A 24,790-nucleotide genomic window follows, 5' to 3' on the forward strand; every position below is an offset into this window, starting at 1 on the left:
GATTTTAAAATCTCACAATGAACAACTTAGTTATGGCCTGGAAAAGCTCATTTATGGTCATTTTTGACATTTGAACTTAAAGTGTGACCTTGACCTTAAAGATATCAACTTAATTCTTTCCCGTGACACACCGTCCAATGATGGTGAACAAATGTGCCAAATGATTTTAAAATCTCACAATGAACGACATAGTTATGGCCTGGACGAGCTCAGTTATTGCCATTTTTGACCTTTGAACTCAAAGTGTGACCTTGACCTTGGAGATATCGACTTAATTCTTTCGCGCGACACACCCGCCAATGATGGTGAACAAATGTGCTAAATGATTTTAAAATCTCAAAATGAACAACATAGTTATCGCCCGGACAAGCTCTTTTATGGCCATTTTTGACCTTTGAAGTTGAAGTGTGACCTTGACCTTAGAGATATAAACGTTATTCTTTCGCACGACACACCGTCCAATGATGGTGAATCAATGTGCCAAATGATCTGAAAAACTCACAATGAACGACATAGTTATGGCCCGGACATGCTCATAAATGGCCATTTTTGATCTTTGAACTCAAAGTGTGACCTTGATCTTGGAGATATCGACGTAATTCTTTCGCGCCACACACCTTCCAATGATGGTGAACAAATTTGCCAAAGGATTTTAGTTATGGCCCGGACAAGCATTTGACCTTTGAACTCCAAGTGTGACCTTGATCTTGGAGATATTGACGTACTTTTTTCACATGACACACCGTCCAATGATGGTGAACAAATGTAACAAGTTATTTTAAAATCTAAAGATAAATGACATAGTTATGGTCCGGACCAGTGACTCCGTGACCTAGTTTTTGACCCGGCATGACCCATATTCAAACTTGACCTATACATCATCTAGATACAACTTGTGACCAAGTTTGGTGAAGATCGGATGAAATTTCGGGACAGACCGACAGACGAACAAACCGACCCACAAAGTGACTGCTATATAGCCCCCATTACCAATGGTAATGGGTGTATAATAACTATTTGAACACTCAATGGAGGGGAACAACCTGAGCAAATGCGCATGTACATTTTGCATTAACAAAAAGTTTATATACAATTTTATTAATTTGTTCCTGCGATATTGTTCAGAAAAGGAAAAATCAATTAGAAATTACGCATTTAAAATCAAAGGGCAATTACTTTATGAAAAATAATTGGATTTCAATCACCTGACCACAATCATAGGCACTCGATGGCAATGTTTTTATTTATTTATTTTTTTTATTTTTTTTTAGTAACCCGTTTTTATTATAATGCACACACATACTAAATAAATAAAAAAATTCCAACAAAACGTCTTCTTAAAAAAAAGAAGATAATTTCACTATGTACATAGATATTGTCAACATATTGATATTGACCCGGCATGACCCATATTCGAACTTGACCTAGATATTGTCTAGATACGACTTCTGACCAAGTTTGGTAAAGATCGGGTGAAAACTATTTGAATAAGAGAGCGGACACGAAAAGTATGACAGACTGACAGACAGACAGTGCAAAAACTATATACCCCCTTTTCTTCGAAAGGGGCATAAGAAAAAACAAAACAAAACAAAAAAACATTGCCATCGAGCGCCTATGACCACGATATGAGTGTCAACCATAAAGGGATGCTGCATATTAAATTCCGTCAAATCTGATCATGCAGACACTAGGTGTGATGGTCGGCAAGAGGAATCGATGGGCATTGCATAGGATGGATATGATCATTGGGTTAAATCATTTTCACACCCATGCAAACTCAATTTCATCAAAATTAAAACTCAGATGGATAGAAAAGGCTGTGGCTTGGTATTTACCCCTTTCAAAAAGCATAAAAAGGATTTTTTTAGTAACTATTGAGCATACTCATGCAGTGCTCCAGCTAGGATTTGAAAAGGGCAGGGGGGCTTTTTTGTCAAAAGGGCACTTTCGACGCGCAGTATATTGTCAAAAGGGCACTTTCGACGCGCAGTATTTTGTGAAAAGGGCACGTTTGAGCGCGCGGGTGTTTCTGGAATGCTTCCTATTGCATGTTAATTTATATGTTATAAATAATTGTATTATTCCCGTTATTATTAAACCATTCAAATATAATGTCTACAATAAGGATTAAAATAGATACAATGAAATAAGAGATTTATGAATTATCATATGTAAAAAAAAAAGTTTTGTTTTTTTATATTTTTTTTGAGAGGGGGGGGGCAGGGCGGGGGTTCGGGGGGGCAGGGCGGAGGTTCGGGAGGGCAGGGCGCGGCGCCCTTCGATTTAGGCCTAGCTGGAGCACTGCAGTCATGATAGGTAATGGGGAGTTCTTAGTAGGTAGATATTCATTGCCATGTGTATGGTACATAGTACATGTGTAACAGATGCCATTAACTTTAAACAACAAATTGTATTTTATTTATTTTCTCTTTATTATTTTTTGTTTATTCATAAATAATATAACATAGTGTGTGTACAAAACACTACCTCTACATGAAGTGGTTCTTGATTTTCAAACTAATACAATCATGACCAATCCACTTTGAATAGTTCATTAGTTCTGATAAGCGTGACAACACATTTCTGATTCCCAAACAAAGGACTCAGCGGATCGGTATCCATGGCATTAGAAGATCTTTATAGTAGACTGGTGCTGAAATCATACATCAACGTCATTATCACTCTCATCCTTGTCAAAATGCTTATTTATGTGATATGGAATGGATTGTTCAACAAACTATTTATCAACTATGAAGGAATGCAATTATGTTAAATATTTTATCTGCAATTTTAAGCTTCACTCATACATTAGAAAATTATTATGGGGAAACTTACTTCATATGGATAGCTTTACCCCAAATATAGCAACTTGAAGATACTGTCACCCAATTCAGCAATTTGTGAGGAAAATTGGCAATATTATAATACTTTCATGACCCCATTTACCCAGGTGTTAGATCATGTACTTTCAACGTTCCTTTATAGCATAGTACTGTAAGAGTATGGCCTGATATATTTTTATAAATTACAATCTCCCACCCATTTAATGACCAAACTCTTAAGATACAATAAGGCCTGATATATTACCCTAAATAAATTTTAACATTTCAAGGGCACAGATACATGCGGATCTGAAGTGAAAAACTGCAAGTGAAAAACTGTGTCTTGCACAACTTTACTTCATTTTGATGACAAATATCAACTTTCAGTTTGATCACTTGAGTAGCTTGAAATATGGCAGCAGCTTGCTCCACAATCGTAGAGCATTTTATGCCCGCAGTCTGGCATACCAACAGACGATGTGATTCCAATATATCCCCTTTTGAACTTTCGTTGCCGAAACAAAAAATTGTTGCTAAATAAATTGTTGCATAAAACACTCACGGGGTCGCACAAAATCTTCAGGATGAGCTGCCCTATAGTCTTCTAGGATAAGCTGATTCTTCATGGCCCATCGAGTCTTGATGCCTGTCAACTGTTTCCCAAACAGATAGCCTACTGCCATGAAGGCTGGTAGAAAGTACAGAGTGGGCGTAGGTGGAATACGAGGCACTATAAGACAATAAAAGTATATTTACAGCTGTATGCAGTTGTTCACTATATATATAAGTAGCTGTGGTGTTTGAATTGCACTAAAAGTCCTTGTCTTAAAACAGATTTCCAATATTTTTATCCAGTTATGCAAGTAATTAAGTAAACAAGAGCACGGCATAACGGGTGCCACGCTTGGCTGCGAAAGCTTGTCAGATTTTTTGTTTTTAGAGGTCACAGTGACCTTGACCTTTGACCTAGTGACCCAAAATGGGTGTGGCATGTAGAACTCATCAAGGTGCATCTACATATGAAGTTTCAAAGTTGTAGGTGGAAGCACTTTGATTTTAGAGCGAATGTAGAGGTTTATGTTAAAGTTTTAAATTAGAGGTCACAGTGACCTTGACCTTTGACCTAGTGACCCAAAAATGGGTGTGGTGTGAAAAACTCATCAAGGTGCATCTACATATGAAGTTTCAAAGTTGTAGGTGGAAGCACTTTGATTTTAGAGCCTATGTCAAAGTTTTATATTAGACATCACAGTGACCTTGACCTTTGACCTAGTGACCCAAAAATGGGTGTGGCGTGTAGAACTCATCAAGGTGCATCTACATATGAAGTTTCAAAGTTGTAGGTGGAAGCACTTTGATTTGAGAGCCAATGTTAAGGTTTTAGCTTGACGCCTACAGCGGACGACGAGCTGGCTATGACAATACCTCGGGTTTTCTCCGAAAACAGCCGAGGTAAAAATTGACAAAGATCACACCACCATTATCAAATAGCAGGTTGGTGCACTGCAGTTTTTATTTAAACAAGGGCTGTTTGTAAAACATGCATGCCCCCCTATATGGGCTATAAGTTGTAGTAGCAGCCATTGTGTGAATACTTTTTTTGTCACAACGGTGGTGGTGGTGGTGGTGGTGGGTGGGTGGTTGGGTGGTGGTGGTGGTGGTGGTGGACGAGGAGGAGGAGGAGGAGGAGTAGCAGTAGCAGTAGCAGCAGCATTACAATAACAGTACTTAAGAATGATCAAATGGGAAAAGGTAACCTAGCACTGGCAGTAAATATGGGGCTCATTTACAGGTCAGATTTGGAATCTCTGCTGTAAAATGAGATTTTAAATGAATTTAAGGGAGGCAAATGCTGTAATAAAAGAACATGCATAAACGGTAGTTGTTTCCCTTGTTTGAACCATGCTAAATCCTTAAAATGCCTATTTCCAGTAACTGTGACCTTCACCTGTGACCTTGACCTTTGACCTAGTGACCTCAAAATCAATAGGGGTCATCTGCGAATCCTATAAAGTTTCATGATCCTAGACCCAAGCGTTCTTGAGTTATCATCCGGAAACCACCTGGTGGACGGACCGACTGACATGAGCAAAGCAATATACCCCCTCTTCTGCGAAGGGGGGCATAAAAAATATTTTTGTAATAGTCTGAACATTGATTTGTTTAATCTAGCTGCAATAGTGATAAATCATAAGTGATTGTTATGAAATGCATGTAGGGATGAAAAGATCTTTAAATGTAAAGATGGTCTGGCTACAAAATCTCAGTGAATTTTTCAAAAATAGTTGAATCTAATAAAGTTGATATTTTCACTGCGTCCCATGAATGGAACAGCAGGGCTATAGATAACAAGCCTATTTGCGTCATTACGCAATTAAAATAACAAAAATAGTAATTAAATGTAAAATAAAGCAAACAAAACCGCAAATACAAATTTAATAAAGTAATTCCCATAAAAAACCTTGCGTCACGAAACGGAATTCTTATGAACACCAGGCGTATTTTTTAGACTGGTTATTTTCGGTACAAAAATGTATCGGATAGTTTAAATGCCGTCCTATGAAGAAAAGAAGGCAGTCTTTCCAGTGGTTATCAATTTTTTAGGAATTATTGTAATTATTCGTAGACCTGTCCGAATTCTACATGTACTTTCATTTTTAAGGTATTCAACTCAAAATGACCTAAAATCAGGTGCATTGCTTTGAACAGCCAAAACTTCATCAATTGTGCAGTGATTTTCACAAACTCCATCTTATTTAATGCAAAAATGAATGTACTTTGATCAGAAATTCAGTAATTGTTTGTTGTTATGTAAAGGTACCTTTTTGAACTCCATTTGTATAAATAATATAGTAACCTTAGTAGATTTTTATTTTATTATATATGCCATTCCCCAAATTACCCAATTGAGTTAAAACATCGGGGTGAAAAACCCAATTAAGCTCAAAAGTAGGGTTCTTGGTCACTTCACTTCTCCTAGTTGCCATCTGCTTATATTTAAAGTTTCAAGTAAATCCCTTTAGTAGATTAAGAGTTATGCTCCGGACAAAAAGTACTTTAAAGTTATATAAAAGGGGAGATAATTAAAAAACTAAGGTAGATAGAGTTATGGTACTTGGTCACTGCACTTCTCCTAGTTGCCATCTGTTTATATTCTAAGTTTAAAGTAAATCCATTGAATAGATTTGGAGTTATGCTCCTGAAAAAGTTTCGGATGGACGGACAGACGGACGGGCAGGACCAATTACTTTAACCCCTCCAAAAAAATTTTCGGCGAGGATAGAAAAATCAACACCTTAGTTTTTCGTGAGTTTAGTCTGTTTTCACTGTTAATGATTTGATAATGTAATAATATTATATATAATAAACCTAAGTTATGGAAATCTGAACTATACATCCTTAGATATCCGCTACCATATAAAAAGCATTTATGAGCAAGGGTAATTTCCCTACAGTCTTATAAAAAAGAAGCACTTTTATAGCTTGATTATAGTATTTTACAGCAGACTTTTTTTACAGACTCTGGGGAGTTGGGCTTGATTGTTTATTGTTGGCTCAGGTTCTTCTTAAAAGTACCCCTGTTACTATTAAGTATCCTTAAATGTACCCAGGGTACGTAAAACATACTGAAATGTACCCGGGAATTCTAACGCTAAATTTGTAGTTATCAGCTTTTTTTCTTCAAATTAATTATGTCAATATCTATGACAATATTCTGTACGATGGCATCAATATTATTGAAATACCTACTCAAAAAAGCATGTTGGGGCAGGTTCTGTTCCAAGAGAATTTTTATTCCTTGATTGTTTAACAACATCAGATTGTGGGCAGGAGTAAAACTCTTGTAAACTTTAAATTGGCCGCGAACGTGTAAGTATATTTTCCGTACACAGGTTACATTTAAGTATACTTAATTGTACCCAGGGTACATTTAAGTAGTATCTGTGCTGACAATTACCAATCAAGCAGGCATTGGCATTTGCCTCCAAATATAAACAAGAGCACCGCATAACGGGTGCCACGCTCGGCTGCGGGTGCAGTTTTGAATAAATGAAAGCTTGACAGATTTTATTTTTTTTAAGAGGTCACAGTGACCTTGACTTTTGACCTAGTGACCAAAAAATGGGTGTGGCATGTAGAACTCATCACGGTGCAGCTACATATGAAGTTTCAAAGTTGTAGGCTGAAGCCCTTTGATTTTAGAGCCAATGTTCAAAACATTGACAAAATGTTAAGGTTTTAACACGACGCGAACGGCAAATGGCACAACGACAGACACGAGGACAGACATGACGACAGACACGACACGACAAGCTGGCTATGACAATACCTCGAGTTTTCTCCGAAATCAGCCCAGGGCTTGAATTTAACTTTTTTTACTACTTGCAAAACATTGCGAGCAGCTTTAATAACAACTCGCAAAATCAGAAGCATTCTTGCAAATTTTAGTTTTATATTAAGTTATTTTCCCCAATTTTTACTGTTTTCATAGAAGGGTTTAATTTCTGGTTTTTTTCCTAACTCAACGGTTAACTTTGCTTTATCTTTCGTATTGTTATTTCCGTCTGTGGGTAAAAAGAAACTAGTTATTTTTTTGCAACCAGTCTGTTTAAGTTAAATGAACACTTGTGAATAGTAGACTGTTTCACGTTCTTTGTACCAATACATTCCGCGTATCTGTAATATAAGTATACCAGTCTACAGACAAGTTGTGTGCTTCCGCATCCGGGTATTTGGACATTCTATAAATTGAACGATGGTTTATTGTTCATGACGTGGAGTGCATTTAGCAGTATTACTTGTGGTTTTTTTCACTATTTCTTTACTCGCAAAAAAATACTAGTGGCTTAAAATTTAACTCGCAATCGGTATTTTTCACTTGCATTTTGCGAGTGTTAATTTCGAGCCCTGCAGCCGAGCTAAAAAATAGCTCCATAAGACTGATTTTGTACATAATTTTCACTTGATTAAATTAACTGAATTACATTTCTCTGGGATAAATTCTTGGGGAGAAAACTGCATGACTTTGACAGTTATTTTGTCAGCATATGAAGCCATACACTTACATATAAGTTGTAATTTTTATAAAAAGGGACATGTTCAGTCACACTTAATAAGAAGTCACAAATTAACTGGAGTGACATCATAAAAGCACAAGAAACATCTCTTTCAAAATTTAACTGAGAAGTACTTAATATATTTTCGATCAAACAACTGGAAGAGTTTTCTTAACAATAATATATCTTATAAAACACAATAGAAGACGTGCAAATTAAGAGTTTGTCCGAAAATACTTTAATCCGAAAACTACTTAGTATTGAATACTGAATAAATCAGATAAAAAAATAAATACTAAAGTACGTTACATTTGTTAGCTAACGCTCTATACGTGATAATTCCGATTCCAAGGCCGATGGCCTCTCCTATCCCAGGGGTTCGGCCCTCGTACTTGTAACCATCTAGTGGCTCAACTTTTCGATAGGTCGCCATGTCCTCCAAAGGAAATGTGCATTCTGCGGAACGTTTTCGATAAAACTTTTTGTTGGGAAAATTATTTTGTGCATCTTTGTGTGTGTCTAATTTTTAAAAATAACCAAGTGTCCTTGCAAACAACTTGAACATTTGAATTTTATGAATTTATATAATTTTTAAGTTCTGTATTAGTTATGCATGGTAAAAATACATTAGTTTTCCTTTCCAAGCGGGTGTTAACTACTGCCAGTCTATTTTTTCATCAAATTGGCATAACCTCCCTTTACACAGCATACAGTAGGCGCATCACTCGTGTTATTTGAAGATTGATATGCTCCTTGAGTTATTGGTTGGTTGGTCTATTGGTATGTCGTTTTTCATGTTTGTTTTCATTTTAATCTGTGTTTTATAAAAACTCACTATTTAGACTAGTATGTTTGCATGTGTATGTGTGTTGCATTGACATGGATCAAAATCGCATGGAGCAGGGACCTATACAAACAAAGTTTGTAAAGGTCCCTACATGGAACTGAAGCAGCCAAAGCACGGTGTTGATTGTTATCCGATGATGCTGTGACTATGCAAAGACCTATAGATACAAAGAACTATAGGTCTTTGGACTATGATATCAATGGAAATCAGATTTAAATTCTCATTTTTAGCTCCACTGGTCAGAGGCCAGCGGGGCTTATGTCATGGTCCTGTGTCACAAATGTTCCTGGGGTGAACCTCTTTCAAATTTGTTCAAATTATGCCCCTGTGGTCAAATTTAACCCCGCCCCGGGGGTCAATAAATTGAACATATGCTTATATAAAGCCTATTTTGTGCAAACTTTAAAAATCTTCTTGTCCATAACAATTGGGCGTATTGCTACCACATTTGGTATGTAGTGACATTTAATAGTTCTCTACTTTGTTTGTTCAAATTATGCCCCTGGGGTCAAATTTTACCCTGCCCCGGGGTCACAAAAATGAACATATGTTTATATAAAGCCTATTTTGTGCAAACTTTAAAAATCTTCTTGTCCTTAACCGTAGGGCCTAGGGCTACGAAATTCGGTATGTAGTGACATCTAATAGGTCTCTACTTTGTTTGTTTAAATTATGCCCCTGGGGTCAAATTTGACCCTGCCCCGGGGGTCACAAAAATCAACATACGCTTAAATAAGACCTATTTTATGCAAATTTTAAAAATCTTGTCCATAACTGTATGGCATAGGGCTACCAAATTTGGTATGTAGTGACATCTAATGGTCCTTAACCAAGTTTGTTCAAATTAAGCCCCTGGGATCAAATTTGACCCTCCCCCAGTAGTCACAAAATTAAACATATGCTTATATTTGGGCCTATTTTGTGCAAACCTTAAAAAATCTTCTTGTTCATAATTATAGAGCCTAGGGCTACTAATTTTGGTATGTAGTGACATCTAATAGTCCTCTACCAAATGTGTTCAAATTATTCCCCTGGGCTAAAATTTGACCCTGCCTCTGGGGTCACAAATCTTAATATATGCTTATATAAAGCCTCTTTTGTGCAAACTTTAAAAATCTTACTGTCCATATCCATCGGGCCTTTTCTACCAAATTTGGTATGTATTAAAATCTTAAAGTTCTCTACCAAGTTTTGTTCAAATTATGCCCCTGGGGTCAAATTTGAACCTGCCTCGGGGGTCACAAAAATGAACATGTGCTTAAATAAGGCCTATTTTGTGCAAACATTAAACATCTTCTTGTTCATAATTATAGAGCCTATGGCTACTAATTTTGGTATGTAGTGACAGCTAATAGTCCTCTACCAAATTTGTTCAAATTATTCCCCTGGGCTCAAATTTGACCCTGCCCCGGGGGTCACAAATCTGAACATATGCTTATATAAAGCCTCGTTTGTGCAAACTTTAAAAATCTTCATGTTCATTACCGTTGGGCCTAGGGCTAACAAATTTGGTATGTTGTGACATCTTATAGTTCTCTACCAAGCTTGTTCAAATTACGCCCCTGGGACCAAATTTATCCCTTGAAGGCTCCCATTCAATAGTTGTTCAAGAAAATTTGATTCGTCAAAAAACATGGCCACAGGAAGTCGTTGAACTTTGCATGTTGATGCGTTTTTTGCTATTTATTCATAAAATGTACCTACGCTATAAGCAAAGGACCTGTGCGACAATTCCCGGGCTTTTTAGTCTGTTTAGTTAACACCGTAGTAACGTTTTCCATACATGTATATAAAAATGCTCACCCTTCCAACTTTAAGCGCCCAGTGGGACGCAGTGGGACGAGGGATAGAAAGAGAAAGCCACATGCTTGAGTACATTTCAACCCATGCGCATTGCACGCTTTTTTCGCATAAAAAACAGTGGAGCGATACAGGGTCATCATGGCCCTCTTGTTATTGTTATTATGACTACCATGCAAGAAAACAATGGTGATCGGACGATAATGATGGTGGTGGTGACGCTGCTGCTTCTGCTGATGTTGGTAATGATGTACTACTGCATCCCGTTTTAGTGTAATATCAACTAAGAAATATCTACAAAGATACTCAAATGCTCAAGACTAAAGTTGCGTTGATGCCACACTGCATTCTTTGGGTGACACACTTTGGGGATCAACTCCAGCGTGCGTTGTAATATTGCTACTTACACCTTTTAAATGATCTTAAGAACATTGATCTATTACACGAATACCCGGTGATGCACGATTTACTATCAATATCGCCAATTTTAGGGTCTAGGTGTTGATGCAGTGAGTTGTTGTGTTTAAAGCTGTAGTTAGTTTTATTTTACTTGGCGTCAAGAAGGACGAAGCTCACAACAATGACATGTCATATATTTATTCAAAATTGTAAACAAAAAACAGTGCGAAATAATGAACACATCTCTTCACAAAATTATTGAATAAATTCATTCAATGAATATTATTATATAAATAAATTCAATGAATATAGTGTCAACCAAAGAATTAAACATCGCACATACAATCTACAATTTTAACCGGACTGTAAGACCATTACATGGCAAGAAAACAACGTTTATTATAAATACTAATGATATTGTAGAAAATGCTATTGCTGAGGAAATAAATCACTATACTGTTCATGTATAGCTTTATTTATTCTATGAAACCCTCCATGACATAATCCTTGAAAAAGTTCTGTGCTTTCCGCTTCGTTATTAACTTGAAGCCAGCGCTTCAACACGTTATATATAAACTCCTTTTGCGAGACAAGATTTCTGTCACGGTCATCGTTTAAATTGTACACATCCGAGTCTTTAGCGCCAATGTATCGAAAAAGTTTTAAGGGATTGTGGCAAACGCTGTTAGCTATAAGTCTTATAAGATCGATGTTTTCTCCGATGCTGCGGCTCGGTTGGTCCATCAAAGGGGAACAGCTTTCCCGACAATCACCAGCAGTCAAACTCGGACAATGGCACACCATTTGTGGGCGCCCAGTGGTCATCCGTTCCAAAAATTGCAAATCTTAAGACACGCGATGTAGATGCCCTAAAAACGCGGGTCATTTATAATTATTATATACGTACCGGTATATTCAAATCACTTCGGGAATACTTTGAGTAATTGTAAACAAAATACGAAAGTACTCAAAATGTAAATTTTAACTTAAATTATGATACGTTCTAATGTACTTTTCTAATAAAACACTAGTAACACGTATCGTTTAAAACATCTTGAAAAAAGTGCTTCTATAACAGATAAATTTTTAAATCTCAACGAAGCAAATGCAATTTGACCCATATATGCCTAGCGTCTAGAAAAAGGCCTTGGCAAACAGCGTAGACCCGGATGAGACGCCGCATGATGCGGCGTCTCATCAGGGTTTGCGCTGTTTGCTAAAAGGAATTTCTGTAAGAAATATTCTAAGTATAGAAATAAATATACAAGACATCCATAATTTTGGAAATAAATTGATCCAATTTAGAAGGATGGGAGAGTCAACTAGGCATAAATGGGTTAAAATAAAGGCGGTCGTTTTATACCTATAGGTAATGAGGTAGCATTCGAAATTTCGCCTCTGACCAACTGAAGCTGTTCCTCAGTCGACTCAATGTTCTTTGGTAACCGGCACCGATTGGGTGGTCGCGTCAGGTCGCTATCACCCCTGCAGTCGACTTCTATGTCGGAGTCAGACAGTGACGAATAAGTCGTTGAAGACTTCTCCGTTGAAGGAGACTCCACTCTACTAACGCTTAGTTTTTCTGAAAACAAACGCAGAATGAACCTTAAATGCAATTTAAGATTGTCATCTTCATACAAATAACAGCAACAATACATGAAATCACAAATATTTTATATTGTATCATACGGATTTCACAGAAAACAAAGTTTAGCTTTGCGAGAGATTGGACTAAGTGCCGCTCAGCAACACTTCAGCATAATAAATAAGCAATTACGCCTGTTACTTTCAAAATGAACAGATGAATTGCAGAAATAATACCGGATACCTGTGGAAGAATTAGTTTTGTGACAGGATTGTGTATGGAGGCAGCCGATGACTAACGCCGCCACTATCAGAACTGCAGCCACGATTGGAACCGCGATTGCAGCTACAACTATTCCCGACAACGAATGTGAACGAGTTCCGCTCTTATTTTGACCGGCATTATCGTTTACATCATCAGCAATGTAAGGCAACGACGTGGTGCTTTCTTTGGTATCTTTTTTATGAGTGACATGTTCATATTCTGGAAAAAGTAAAAGCACTGCATGTATATTTATACACGCACATGCATACGAACATTCACAACAATAACATATTTTAAAGTTAATAAATAAATGAAATCGAACCGATCACATGTAATTAGTATTAACATGTAAAATACGTTTTGCCTAGTTATGTGGTATTAAATCATACATTAAAATGCTATAAGAATCGTAAGGTACATGCAAAAGGTACAAGGTACATATAAAACTTATTCCCCAGAATTCAATACATAACCTTTCAAAAGATAAAAAAATCCGCTTGGAAAACAACACTACTGTAATATTTACCAGGGATCCTTCTGCTGGTTGAAAAAGTAGTAACCACAGAAGCTTTTGTGTTCGTAAGAATTTTCTGGCAAGGGAAATCATCCGATATAGTATTTTCAAATCTGAAATGAATACATTAAAATATAATAATTTTAAAAGTAAATGCTTCTCTCTTTCAATACTATTTAATGACATTTGTAATTATAGGCTTTAAAGCTTGTGTTTTAAGATAACGGACCGGTCGTATGTAACTCTTGCGCACGCTAAATATTGCATCAAAATGTACAATTAAAATGTTCAATGTAAATGTACTTATTTTTTGTACAAGGAAATGTTTCCTACCCCGGCAGACAATCCCCACACTGCCAGTTGCTCTGGCTCGAGCATGCCTTCGTCATGTACCGGTTCATCGAGGCGCAGTCGGCTGAACATAGAACGCACATCACGGGGATTCCTTTTGCTTCCGGAATTCTGACGTAATGCCCATTCGGGCATTCTTCACCCGGCAAACACTGTAGGTCGCCGTTGGGTCCAGTTTCAACTTCAACCTGGAACGTATTAGAAGTAAGTTTTAGTAGTAGTAGTTGTAGTAGTAGTAGTAGTAGTAGTAGTAGTAGTAGTAGCAGTAGTAGTAGTAGTAGCAGTAGTAGTAGTAGAAGTAGTAGTAGTAGTAGTAGTAGTAGTAGTAGTAGTAGTAGTAGTAGTAGTATTAATAGTAGTAGTAGTAGTAGTAGTAGTAGTAGTAGTAGTAGTAGTAGTAGTAGTAGTAGTAGTCGTAGTCGTAGTCGTCGTCGTAGTAATAGTAGTAGTAGTAGTAGTAGCAGCAGCAGCAGCAGCAGCAGCAGCAGCAGACGAGCTGGCTATGACAATACCTCGGGTTTTCTCCGAAAACAGCCGAGGTAAAAATTGACAAAGATCACACCACCATTATCAAATAGCAGGTTGGTGCACTGCAGTTTTTATTTAAACAAGGGCTGTTTGTAAAACATGCATGCCCCCCTATATGGGCTATAAGTTGTAGTAGCAGCCATTGTGTGAATACTTTTTTTGTCACAACGGTGGTGGTGGTGGTGGTGGTGGGTGGGTGGTTGGGTGGTGGTGGTGGTGGTGGTGGTGGACGAGGAGGAGGAGGAGGAGGAGTAGCAGTAGCAGTAGCAGCAGCATTACAATAACAGTACTTAAGAATGATCAAATGGGAAAAGGTAACCTAGCACTGGCAGTAAATATGGGGCTCATTTACAGGTCAGATTTGGAATCTCTGCTGTAAAATGAGATTTTAAATGAATTTAAGGGAGGCAAATGCTGTAATAAAAGAACATGCATAAACGGTAGTTGTTTCCCTTGTTTGAACCATGCTAAATCCTTAAAATGCCTATTTCCAGTAACTGTGACCTTCACCTGTGACCTTGACCTTTGACCTAGTGACCTCAAAATCAATAGGGGTCATCTGCGAGTCATGATCAATGTACCTATGAAGTTTCATGATCCTAGACCCAAGCGTTCTTGAGTTATCATCCGGAAACCACCTGGTGGACGGACCGACTGACATGAGCAAAGCAATATACCCCCTCTTCTGCGAAGGGGGGCATAAAAAATATTTTTGTAATAGTCTGAACATTGATTTGTTTAATCTAGCTGCAATAGTGATAAATCATAAGTGATTGTTATGAAATGCATGTAGGGATGAAAAGATGTTTAAATGTAAAGATTGTCTGGCTACAAAATCTCAGTGAATTTTTCAAAAATAGTTGAATCTAATAAAGTTGATATTTTCACTGCGTCCCATGAATGGAACAGCAGGGCTATAGATAACAAGCGTATTTGCGTCATTACGCAATTAAAATAAAAAAAAAGTAATTAAATGTAAAATAAAGCGAACAAAACCGCAAATACAAATTTAATAAAGTAATTCCCATAAAAAACCTTGCGTCACAAAACGGAATTCTTATGAACACCAGGCGTATTTTTTAGACTGGTTATTTTCGGTACAAAAATGTATCGGATAGTTTAAATGCCGTCCTATGAAGAAAAGAAGGCAGTCTTTCCAGTGGTTATCAATTTTTTAGGAATTATTGTAATTATTCGTAGACCTGTCCGAATTCTACATGTACTTTCATTTTTAAGGTATTCAACTCAAAATGACCTAAAATCAGGTGCATTGCTTTGAACAGCCAAAACTTCATCAATTGTGCAGTGATTTTCACAAACTCCATCTTATTTAATGCAAAAATGAATGTACTTTGATCAGAAATTCAGTAATTGTTTGTTGTTATGTAAAGGTACCTTTTTGAACTCCATTTGTATAAATAATATAGTAACCTTAGTAGATTTTTATTTTATTATATATGCCATTCCCCAAATTACCCAATTGAGTTAAAACATCGGGGTGAAAAACCCAATTAAGCTCAAAAGTAGGGTTCTTGGTCACTTCACTTCTCCTAGTTGCCATCTGCTTATATTTAAAGTTTCAAGTAAATCCCTTTAGTAGATTAAGAGTTATGCTCCGGACAAAAAAGTACTTTAAAGTTATATAAAAGGGGAGATAATTAAAAAACTAAGGTAGATAGAGTTATGGTACTTGGTCACTGCACTTCTCCTAGTTGCCATCTGTTTATATTCTAAGTTTAAAGTAAATCCATTGAATAGATTTGGAGTTATGCTCCTGAAAAAGTTTCGGATGGACGGACAGACGGACGGGCAGGACCAATTACTTTAACCCCTCCAAAAAATTTTTCGGCGAGGATAGAAAAATCAACACCTTAGTTTTTCGTGAGTTTAGTCTGTTTTCAATGTTAATGAACTATACAGCCTTAGATATCCGCTACCATATAAAAAGTATTTATGAGCAAGGGTAATTTCCCTACAGTCTTATAAAAAAGAAGCACTTTTATAGCTTGATTATAGTATTTTACAGCAGACTTTTTTTACAGACTCTGGGGAGTTGGGCTTGATTGTTTATTGTTGGCTCAGGTTCTTCTTAAAAGTACCCCTGTTACTATTAAGTATCCTTAAATGTACCCAGGGTACGTAAAACATACTGAAACGTACCCGGGAATTCTAACGCTAAATTTGTAGTTATCAGCTTTTTTTCTTCAAATTAATTATGTCAATATCTATGACAATATTCTGTACAATGGCATCAATATTATTGAAATACCTACTCAAAAAAGCATGTTGGGGCAGGTTTTGTTCCAAGAGAATTTTTATTCTTTGATTGTTTATCAACATCAGATTGTGGGCAGGAGTAAAACTCTTGTAAACTTTAAATTGGCCGCGAACGTGTAAGTATATTTTCCGTACACAGGTTACATTTAAGTATACTTAATTGTACCCAGGGTACATTTAAGTAGTATCTGTGCTGACAATTACCAATCAAGCAGGCATTGGCATTTGCCTCCAAATATAAACAAGAGCACCGCATAACAGGTGCCACGCTCGGCTGCGGGTGCAGTTTTGAATAAATGAAAGCTTGACAGAATTTTTTTTTTTTTTTTAAGAGGTCACAGTGACCTTGACCTTTGACCTAGTGACCAAAAAAAGGGTGTGGCATGTAGAACTCATCACGGTGCAGCTACATATGAAGTTTCAAAGTTGTAGGCTGAAGCCCTTTGATTTTAGAGCCAATGTTCAAAACATTGACAAAATGTTAAGGTTTTAACACGACGTGAACGGCAAATGGCACAACGACAGACACGAGGACAGACATGACGACAGACACGACGAGCTGGCTATGACAATACCTCGAGTTTTCTCCGAAATCAGCCAAGGGCTTGAATTTAACTTTTTTTACTACTTGCAAAACATTGCGAGCAGCTTTAATAACAACTCGCAAAATCAGAAGCATTCTTGCAAATTTTAGTTTTATATTAAGTTATTTTCCCCAATTTTTACTGTTTTCATAGAAGGGTTTAATTTCTGTTTTTTTTCCTAACTCAACGGTTAACTTTGCTTTATCTTTCGTATTGTTATTTCCGTCTGTGGGTAAAAAGAAACTAGTTATTTTTTTTGCAACCAGTCTGTTTAAGTTAAATGAACACTTGTGAATAGTAGACTGTTTCACGTTCTTTGTACCAATACATTCCGCGTATCTGTTATATAAGTATACCAGTCTACAGACAAGTTGTGTGCTTCCGCATCCGGGTATTTGGACATTCTATAAATTGAACGATGGTTTATTGTTCATGACGTGGAGTGCATTTAGCAGTATTACTTGTGTTTTTTTTTCACTATTTCTTTACTCGCAAAAAAATACTAGTGGCTTAAAATTTAACTCGCAATCGGTATTTTTCACTTGCATTTTGCGAGTGTGCGAGTGTTAATTTCGAGCCCTGCAGCCGAGCTAAAAAATAGCTCCATACGACTGATTTTGTACATAATTTTCACTTGATTAAATTAACTGAATTACATTTCTCTGGGATAAATTTTTGGGGAGAAAACTGCATGACTTCGACAGTTATTTTGTCAGCATATGAAGCCATACACTTACATATAAGTTGTAATTTTTATAAAAAGGGACATGTTCAGTCACACTTAATAAGAAGTCACAAATTAACTGGAGTGACATCATAAAAGCACAAGAAACATCTCTTTCAAAATTTAACTGAGAAGTACTTAATATATTTTCGATCAAACAACTGGAAGAGTTTTCTTAACAATAATATATCTTATAAAACTCAATAGAAGACGTGCAAATTAAGAGTTTGTCCGAAAATACTTTAATCCGAAAACTACTTAGTATTGAATACTGAATAAATCAGATAAAAAAATAAATACTAAAGTACTGTTGTGCCGGTGCCCGGTCTACAAAATGCGCACATACCTCGTGATTGGGAACCAGCGACAAATCGATATAGTGCATGTTGGGCAGCACGAGTTTGTACGGTCTCTTATGCACGGGTGACTGATGCGAGTAGACGTATTTTCCCAAGCTGAGTATTGCTTGGAGTAATTGTGAGCCTGAGTGAGTAATTGTGAGCCTGAGTATAGATTATATTGTATTATATTGTATTATATTGTATTTTATGTGTGTTCAACACGTATTTACCTGGAAGGCCATTCCCAGAAGATATAAGTGAGTCTGTGACTGTGCATGTGAGTCTGTGAGTTGCCTGTGATTGTGTTAATGACAGGCATTTCCCTGGAGGTGTATTCCCAGAAGTACATGTATAGTTCCATTTTGTGACGTGCAACCGACGAGTTCCCTCGAAGACGGCGAGGACGATTGGTGCCATCCTGACGAGCATTCCAGTCGATGCCAACGTGAGTATTGTATTTAGTGCCGTTGCAAGTAATTGCTGTAGTTGTTGTGAAAGAACCCCAGAAAGAGCTAACCGTGAAAACACTACAATGGCGCCCAACGGGGGACAAAGTGAAAATTGTGTTTAACGGTTAGGCTAGTTGCAAAATCAATCGGCATCGCATACTTTATTTTCAATCGACGGATCAAATTTAATTTGAAGTGTATAGAAACTGTTCGTTTCATAAAACGTGATTTCTGTTGTTAACTTGTTGAACTCAGTGTTCGTCTATTTTAAGAAGTGTGTAACAAATAGACGGCATCGTAGTTTTTTTTCCATTGTTGGCATTCGCTGGCCATGTTATCAGTTGGTGAAATATTTCTTTAAAAAACATGATTTTCCAATGCTGTTTGTTACAGTTTAATTGCTTGTGTAATCAACGGATGGCCACGTGTTTTTTTTATTTGGCAATTTTCCTGTGATTAGTTGGCGCGTATTCTGTGCGCAGCAGTTCATGAAAAACGTGTTTGGTTGACTGTTGTATATAGCAGTGTAAATTGCTGATATATCGGTAACTAAAGTCCGAGGAAATAGAAGTTTACACGCACGAGTTTTGTCCTTGGCAATTTTTTTTATAGCAGTGTTATTGCGAATGTAAACTGGGTCCCGGGAAATTGGTGCTTAACGTTAAGTTAAAGCGACGTGTTTCTTACTTTCAGTTTTTATTGATTATTGATAGCAACAACAGTGATAGCGATTTTGTTAATTGGTTGTTGTTGGGCAATTCAATTTTAATTGTCTACCAGTAGATACAAAAGTTTTTATTTCAGAATTTCTCGGCCCATTTATTTTAGGTTGTTTATTAATTTAACTTTTTTATATTTACTTGTAAAGTTCTAAATTAACAATGGATATGGGAAGTGGATATACCCCACCATTTTTACTGGTAGCCCCAAGAAAAATTCGAGTGAACTACGACACTCCCACTAGATTATGCAATATTCTGGGTGTGGGCAGACAACTGGCACAGGCCATTGTTTTGATACGGGAAAATACGGAAAATTTGTTACCACATACTTTAGAGGCAATTATAGGGCGGCCGCTGACCTTTGGTGACATGACCGAGTTGGATTTTAGTACTAACCCCGCATTATTTAGAGAAGCCCTGGGGTATGGGGATGGGGCGGAACATGTTGGGGAGGGTGGAATGGGGCGGTCAATCCCAAATAGGCCCATGGACCCACACGAAAGGTGGATAGATATGTCTGTGCTCGAGAAGGAGTCGGTAAGTCAGGATCACGAGAGGGCCCAACTAGAAGCCCAACTTTCGGCTCTTGAGGCGGACGTAGCTCAATGGGACGATTTTCTTCCCCAGATTGCAAAGCCTTTGTTCCCAAAGCGTCTGTTGTTACAGCCGGACCATATGATGACAAGCATACCGAAACCGTTTAATGTCGCATCAAGCGTCCCCGCCTCGCCCCCTTTGTTAGGTTTGCCCCAGAGTAGGGACAATGGGCCTACGGGATCCCATCGTGCCTCAAAGGGCCCTCTTGCCCCGAATGGTCTACCTGTCCCAATTCCATCTACCATCACTATTCCCATACCCAGCAATGCACCGGTTTTCAATAATTTGCCCGGACCAAGCAACCCTCCTGGCCCAAGTATTCCCCCGACACAGAAAGATCGGGATGTTCTGACAAAATTGCCTAAGAGCCTGCTATATGATGGGCAGAGCAATTGGTTTGTTTTTCAGAGCAAATTTGAGCGCTACGCAAGGGTGCAAGATTGGTCTGACGCAGAATGCGCCGATTGCCTTGGTTGGTGTTTGACAGGAAAGGCGGTCGATTTCTATGCGTTGCTTACCGAAGGGAGAGGGACGGTACCTTACGCAGAGCTAATGCAGCGACTGCAGGAGCGTTTTGGTGCCAGGGAGCTTACCGCCACCGCGCAGGGCCGTTTCCACGTTGCCCATCAGGAAGTAGGCGAGTCCCTAGACAATTGGTCAGATCGGGCGCTGAAGCTGGCAACAGCGGCGTTTCGTGATCTGCCCTATGCATACGCCGCTGAACAGGCAGTGACGAAGTTTTGTCACGGTTTGATTGACGAGGAGGCCGGAAAGCATGTTAGTCTGCAGTTACCAACATCTATGGGAGATGCGATGAACATGCTGAAGATATATTGCCATGTTCAGTCGGCTTGCGCCGCGGCTCCGAGGTATACCCAGGAGACTGAGCAAGAAGAGTCAATGTGGGTTCACGAGGTGAAGAAAGCACCCACTGCGGATGAGGTCAGTGTGTCGGCGGTCGACAAATTGACCCAGGTGGTCGAGAAGTTGCTGGATGCTGTGGAGAGATTGTCAAACTCTTTTGGAAGTTTGGCCGTTGATCCCTTTGTCCGACAACCGGGTAAGCCGTTTCGAAATAAAAAAGGCTATGCCGAATACCCTGTGGAGTGCCCCTACCCAGGGAAGGTCCGGAACCGGTGGTACAACGACCAACGCCAGGTTATGTATCCTGCGGGTGCGGGTGGCGGAGGTGCACGTGGGCATCGGAACCAAAATTCAAAAGTCCGCCCTGAGGGATCGTATCGCGGCAGATATGGTTCCAACTGGGGACATTTTCATGCCATGTCCTTGCCCAGCCATAAGGAGAAGGAGTCCGTTGTGGTAGCTGCGACGACTAAGCAGTTGGGCCAACCGGAAGTGGATCATGTAAACCAGCTAGGTCCGGTTTCCCAGTTCTGCATGAAGGTGCAGCATGCCAAGGACGTGCACGATGCAGTTCCCTTGGTGCTGCCAACAGTGCCAGATGTCGTCAGTGATCCAAGGATGGTCATTGGCGAGAGCACTGAAGGATACCATGGAGATCCTGTGTGCGATGATGAATTTCGCGTGCAGCGCGTTGCGGTTCAGTCTGCGGAGGCGGCTAAAAGCATGGCGACCGACAGGGCCGACCAGGTGGGGGCCAAAATAGCCCAACGATAAGCTGCTGAAACTACTCCGGCCACCGGAAGGTCAGTACCTGTCAGACGGGCGACAGAAGTTGCCGCGTGTGACCGCCGTAAGGGCGGCGCATGCGAATGCCGAGTTACCCCAGATGACAGCTGGGAAGGTGGTGTTCGAAGACTTGTTAGGCGTGGTTCCAAAGGGTGGCGACCCTCTAGTTCTCGCCGCTGGGAGCAGTCCCAGCGGTGGAAATTAGGTTGGCGACCACCAGAGCGTCTAACTTCCAAAATCTGAACTGCCTAAAATTGTAAATGGCGAGGTTACTTGTTAGTAAAACTAGGAAAACAATGCAAAATACAAAAGACCCCCAATTTAAAAAATTTACAGTAAAGTTGCAGTGACATTCTATTCGCGGTGTTGATAATGTATTACGGTGTACGCGGAGTATCTCTAGTAGTAACACTAAAAGCAGCAGCAGTAGTAGTAGTAGTAGTAGTAGTAGTAGTAGTAGTAGTAGTAGTAGTAGTAGTAGTAGTGATAGTAGTAGTAGTAGTAGTAGTAGTAGTAGTAGTAGCAGAAGTAGTAGTAGTAGTAGTAGTAGTAGTAGTAGTAGTAGAAGTAGTAGTAAAAGCTGTTGTTATGAATATTACATGAAGTACGCGGTGTATAAAAGTAATAGTTCTCTTAAACATTTTGATTAGTTTGATTAGATTGTTTTGAATATATATATATGTCCTATTGTCTCAGTTTAAGCCCAGTCTTTTATTGCAATATTGTTGGAACTATAAAAGTGAAATTAATCTGAGCAGTGCTCTGCGAAATGGCGGTTTAATGAATAGGCATAAAGTGTCGTCCCAAATTATCTTGTACCGTCCGCGTTTAATTTCCTGTAATTTTTGTATTACCGCGCTAAGAAGTGCTTTGCCCAGTCACGGATGTGTTTGATTATTTCCCGTGAAGTCTGTTGGTTTTTTTTTCCCTTATGGTCGGGTGTGACATTGTCGGACGACCGCTGTCACACCGCACCATCGGATGTGATAACTACGCAGATGGTGAATAGGAACCCGGTTTCCCCTGCAATATCCCAGTCTTGGCACCTCCGTCACCTTTTATCCTTCCATGTTAAGATTTGTGAGTCGATCTAACTTCAATCACTTCGTCATTGCTGTATCATGTTATTTATTTCCGTAATTTTTCTATAAATGAATTTCTTTTCTACCAACCATATGCCGAGCAATGTCTTAGAATTTTGTCGCATGAGTTTTTTTTTTATATAGGTGACAGTGCTTGACGACCACTGTCACACTCAATACTGTTGGCCGGAAGTGGTATTTCCCGGAGTTGTTCTTTTAAACAATATTTGCAGGTCTTTTTTAATTTGTGTGTGACCGTGCTTGACGGCAACTGTCTCTAGCGTCACTTTGGTTTTTTGAATGGCCGGAGGTGTTTCCCGGTGCATGTACACTTTTATTTTGTTTTTATTTTTGTAAAGTACATTATTTCTCAGTGTGATCACCACATTCTAATACATAAGTGACTGTACTTGTTGGACGAAAGCCAACAAGAATGTTTTTTCTTGATTAAGAAATTGTCGGACGATAGCCGACAATAATGTTTTTTTTAATTAACTAATGTGATGGAAATTTTCTTATGCAAGAAACATATTGGTCACTAACCGCTAGAATGCAGCGGTCTGTATGTACCCCGCTGGGCAAAGGCACTCCCGTGCCTGCGGGAGGGGGATCATGGTCCCATTTGAGTCTCTGTCTCTTCTGCCTTGGGTGTGACCGTAGGGCGGCGGCCCAAGAGGAGAAAAGTGGGAGGAATGTAGTGGGTACAATAGTTTTATTTTAGTTGTTTTTTCCTCCATATAATGTCAATGATTATGTTGCAAAATGTACGTTCTCTATATAAAATTAAAAGCAATTATATGTATTATTTGGACAAAAATAAGATTATTGTTATTCTTATATTTTTAACCTTTTTGTCACTTAGATATTATTTTAACGCATTTGTAGTACCTTAGAAAGTTACATTTCTTGTGATTTTAATTTTAATATAACCAAGAGGATTTTTATTACCTTAAAAAGTTAAATTTCTTGTGATTTTTATTTGAATATAGCCAAGAGGATTTTTATTGTATATTATGCAGTCACATGCAGAGGGCGTAGGCCTTCTCATCTGGGCTGCGAGGAGATGTATTTGTATGCAGTTATTTTATTTCTTAAAATTTGTGAAAATAGGTTGGAAGGTGGGTACACTTGTCCAATTATTGTGCAGACAAGAAAAGGAGCAAGAGTTACCGGACCTTATTGTGAACTTTTATTTTTAACTCTTTATTAACAAAGATTATGGCTCATATGCGTTCATATTTGTGCGAAGGTGCTAAACACAAATGGTCATTTAATGGAGATGCATTAACTTTAGTTGTGGTCTATGGCAGGCGTTGCGCCAAAAGAGAGGTCGGACGAAAGCTATACCTGACTTAGGGGAGTTGGGTCAAGGTGCTTACGCAAGGGGCACTATTACTTCATCGGTAGCGCCGGTACGATTCCTTCGCTGTGTGGCGTCGTCCCAAAAGGACAAACGTGGGAGGAGTGTTGTGCCGGTGCCCGGTCTACAAAATGCGCACATACCTCGTGATTGGGAACCAGCGACAAATCGATATAGTGCATGCTGGGCAGCACGAGTTTGTACGGTCTCTTATGCACGGGTGACTGATGCGAGTAGACGTATTTTCCCAAGCTGAGTATTGCTTGGAGTAATTGTGAGCCTGAGTGAGTAATTGTGAGCCTGAGTATAGATTATATTGTATTATATTGTATTATATTGTATTTTATGTGTGTTCAACACGTATTTACCTGGAAGGCCATTCCCAGAAGATATAAGTGAGTCTGTGACTGTGCATGTGAGTCTGTGAGTTGCCTGTGATTGTGTTAATGACAGGCATTTCCCTGCAGGTGTATTCCCAGAAGTACATGTATAGTTCCATTTTGTGACGTGCAACCGACGAGTTCCCTCGAAGACGGCGAGGACGATTGGTGCCATCCTGACGAGCATTCCAGTCGATGCCAACGTGAGTATTGTATTTAGTGCCGTTGCAAGTAATTGCTGTAGTTGTTGTGAAAGAACCCCAAAGAGCTAACCGTGAAAACACTACAGTACGTTACATTTGTTAGCTAACGCTCTATACGTGATAATTCCGATTCCAAGGCCGATGGCCTCTCCTATCCCAGGGGTTTGGCCCTCGTACTTGTAACCATCTAGTGGCTCAACTTTTCGATAGGTCGCCATGTCCTCCAAAGGAAATGTGCATTCTGCGGAACG

General features: G+C 38.8%; 1 protein-coding gene across 2 annotated transcripts; it reads right to left on the reverse strand.

Moving 5' to 3' along the window:
- Positions 1–2,409: 2,409 nt before the first annotated feature.
- LOC127879371 (uncharacterized) lies at positions 2,410–24,790 on the reverse strand. 2 transcript variants are annotated; one of them, XM_052426150.1, is made up of 3 exons: positions 24,634–24,790; positions 3,388–3,555; positions 2,410–2,656 (listed from the first exon to the last, which is right to left on the reverse strand). In XM_052426150.1, exons 1-3 carry the CDS (start codon positions 24,755–24,757, stop codon positions 2,607–2,609), a joined length of 342 nt encoding a protein of 113 aa, XP_052282110.1. In that variant the 5' UTR covers positions 24,758–24,790; the 3' UTR covers positions 2,410–2,606. The 2 variants fall into 2 exon arrangements, with proteins under 2 accessions (XP_052282110.1, XP_052282109.1); XM_052426149.1 differs by lacking the exon at positions 24,634–24,790 and adding an exon at positions 8,192–8,359.

Source organism: Dreissena polymorpha, chromosome 4 (genome assembly GCF_020536995.1).
Source record: "Dreissena polymorpha isolate Duluth1 chromosome 4, UMN_Dpol_1.0, whole genome shotgun sequence".
NCBI lineage: Eukaryota > Metazoa > Mollusca > Bivalvia > Myida > Dreissenidae > Dreissena > Dreissena polymorpha.

Excerpts from the sequence above, each read along its gene's own strand:
- LOC127879371 (XM_052426150.1), bottom strand. The coding sequence starts at position 24,757 with ATGGCGACCTATCGAAAAGTTGAGCCACTAGATGGTTACAAGTACGAG. Across the intron at positions 3,556-24,633 it reads TAGAGCGTTAGCTAACAAAT|TGCCTCGTATTCCACCTACG; the intron begins GTAACGTACTGT and ends ATTGTCTTATAG. Across the intron at positions 2,657-3,387 it reads TGAAGATTTTGTGCGACCCC|CACCAGTCTACTATAAAGAT; the intron begins GTGAGTGTTTTA and ends GTATGATTTCAG.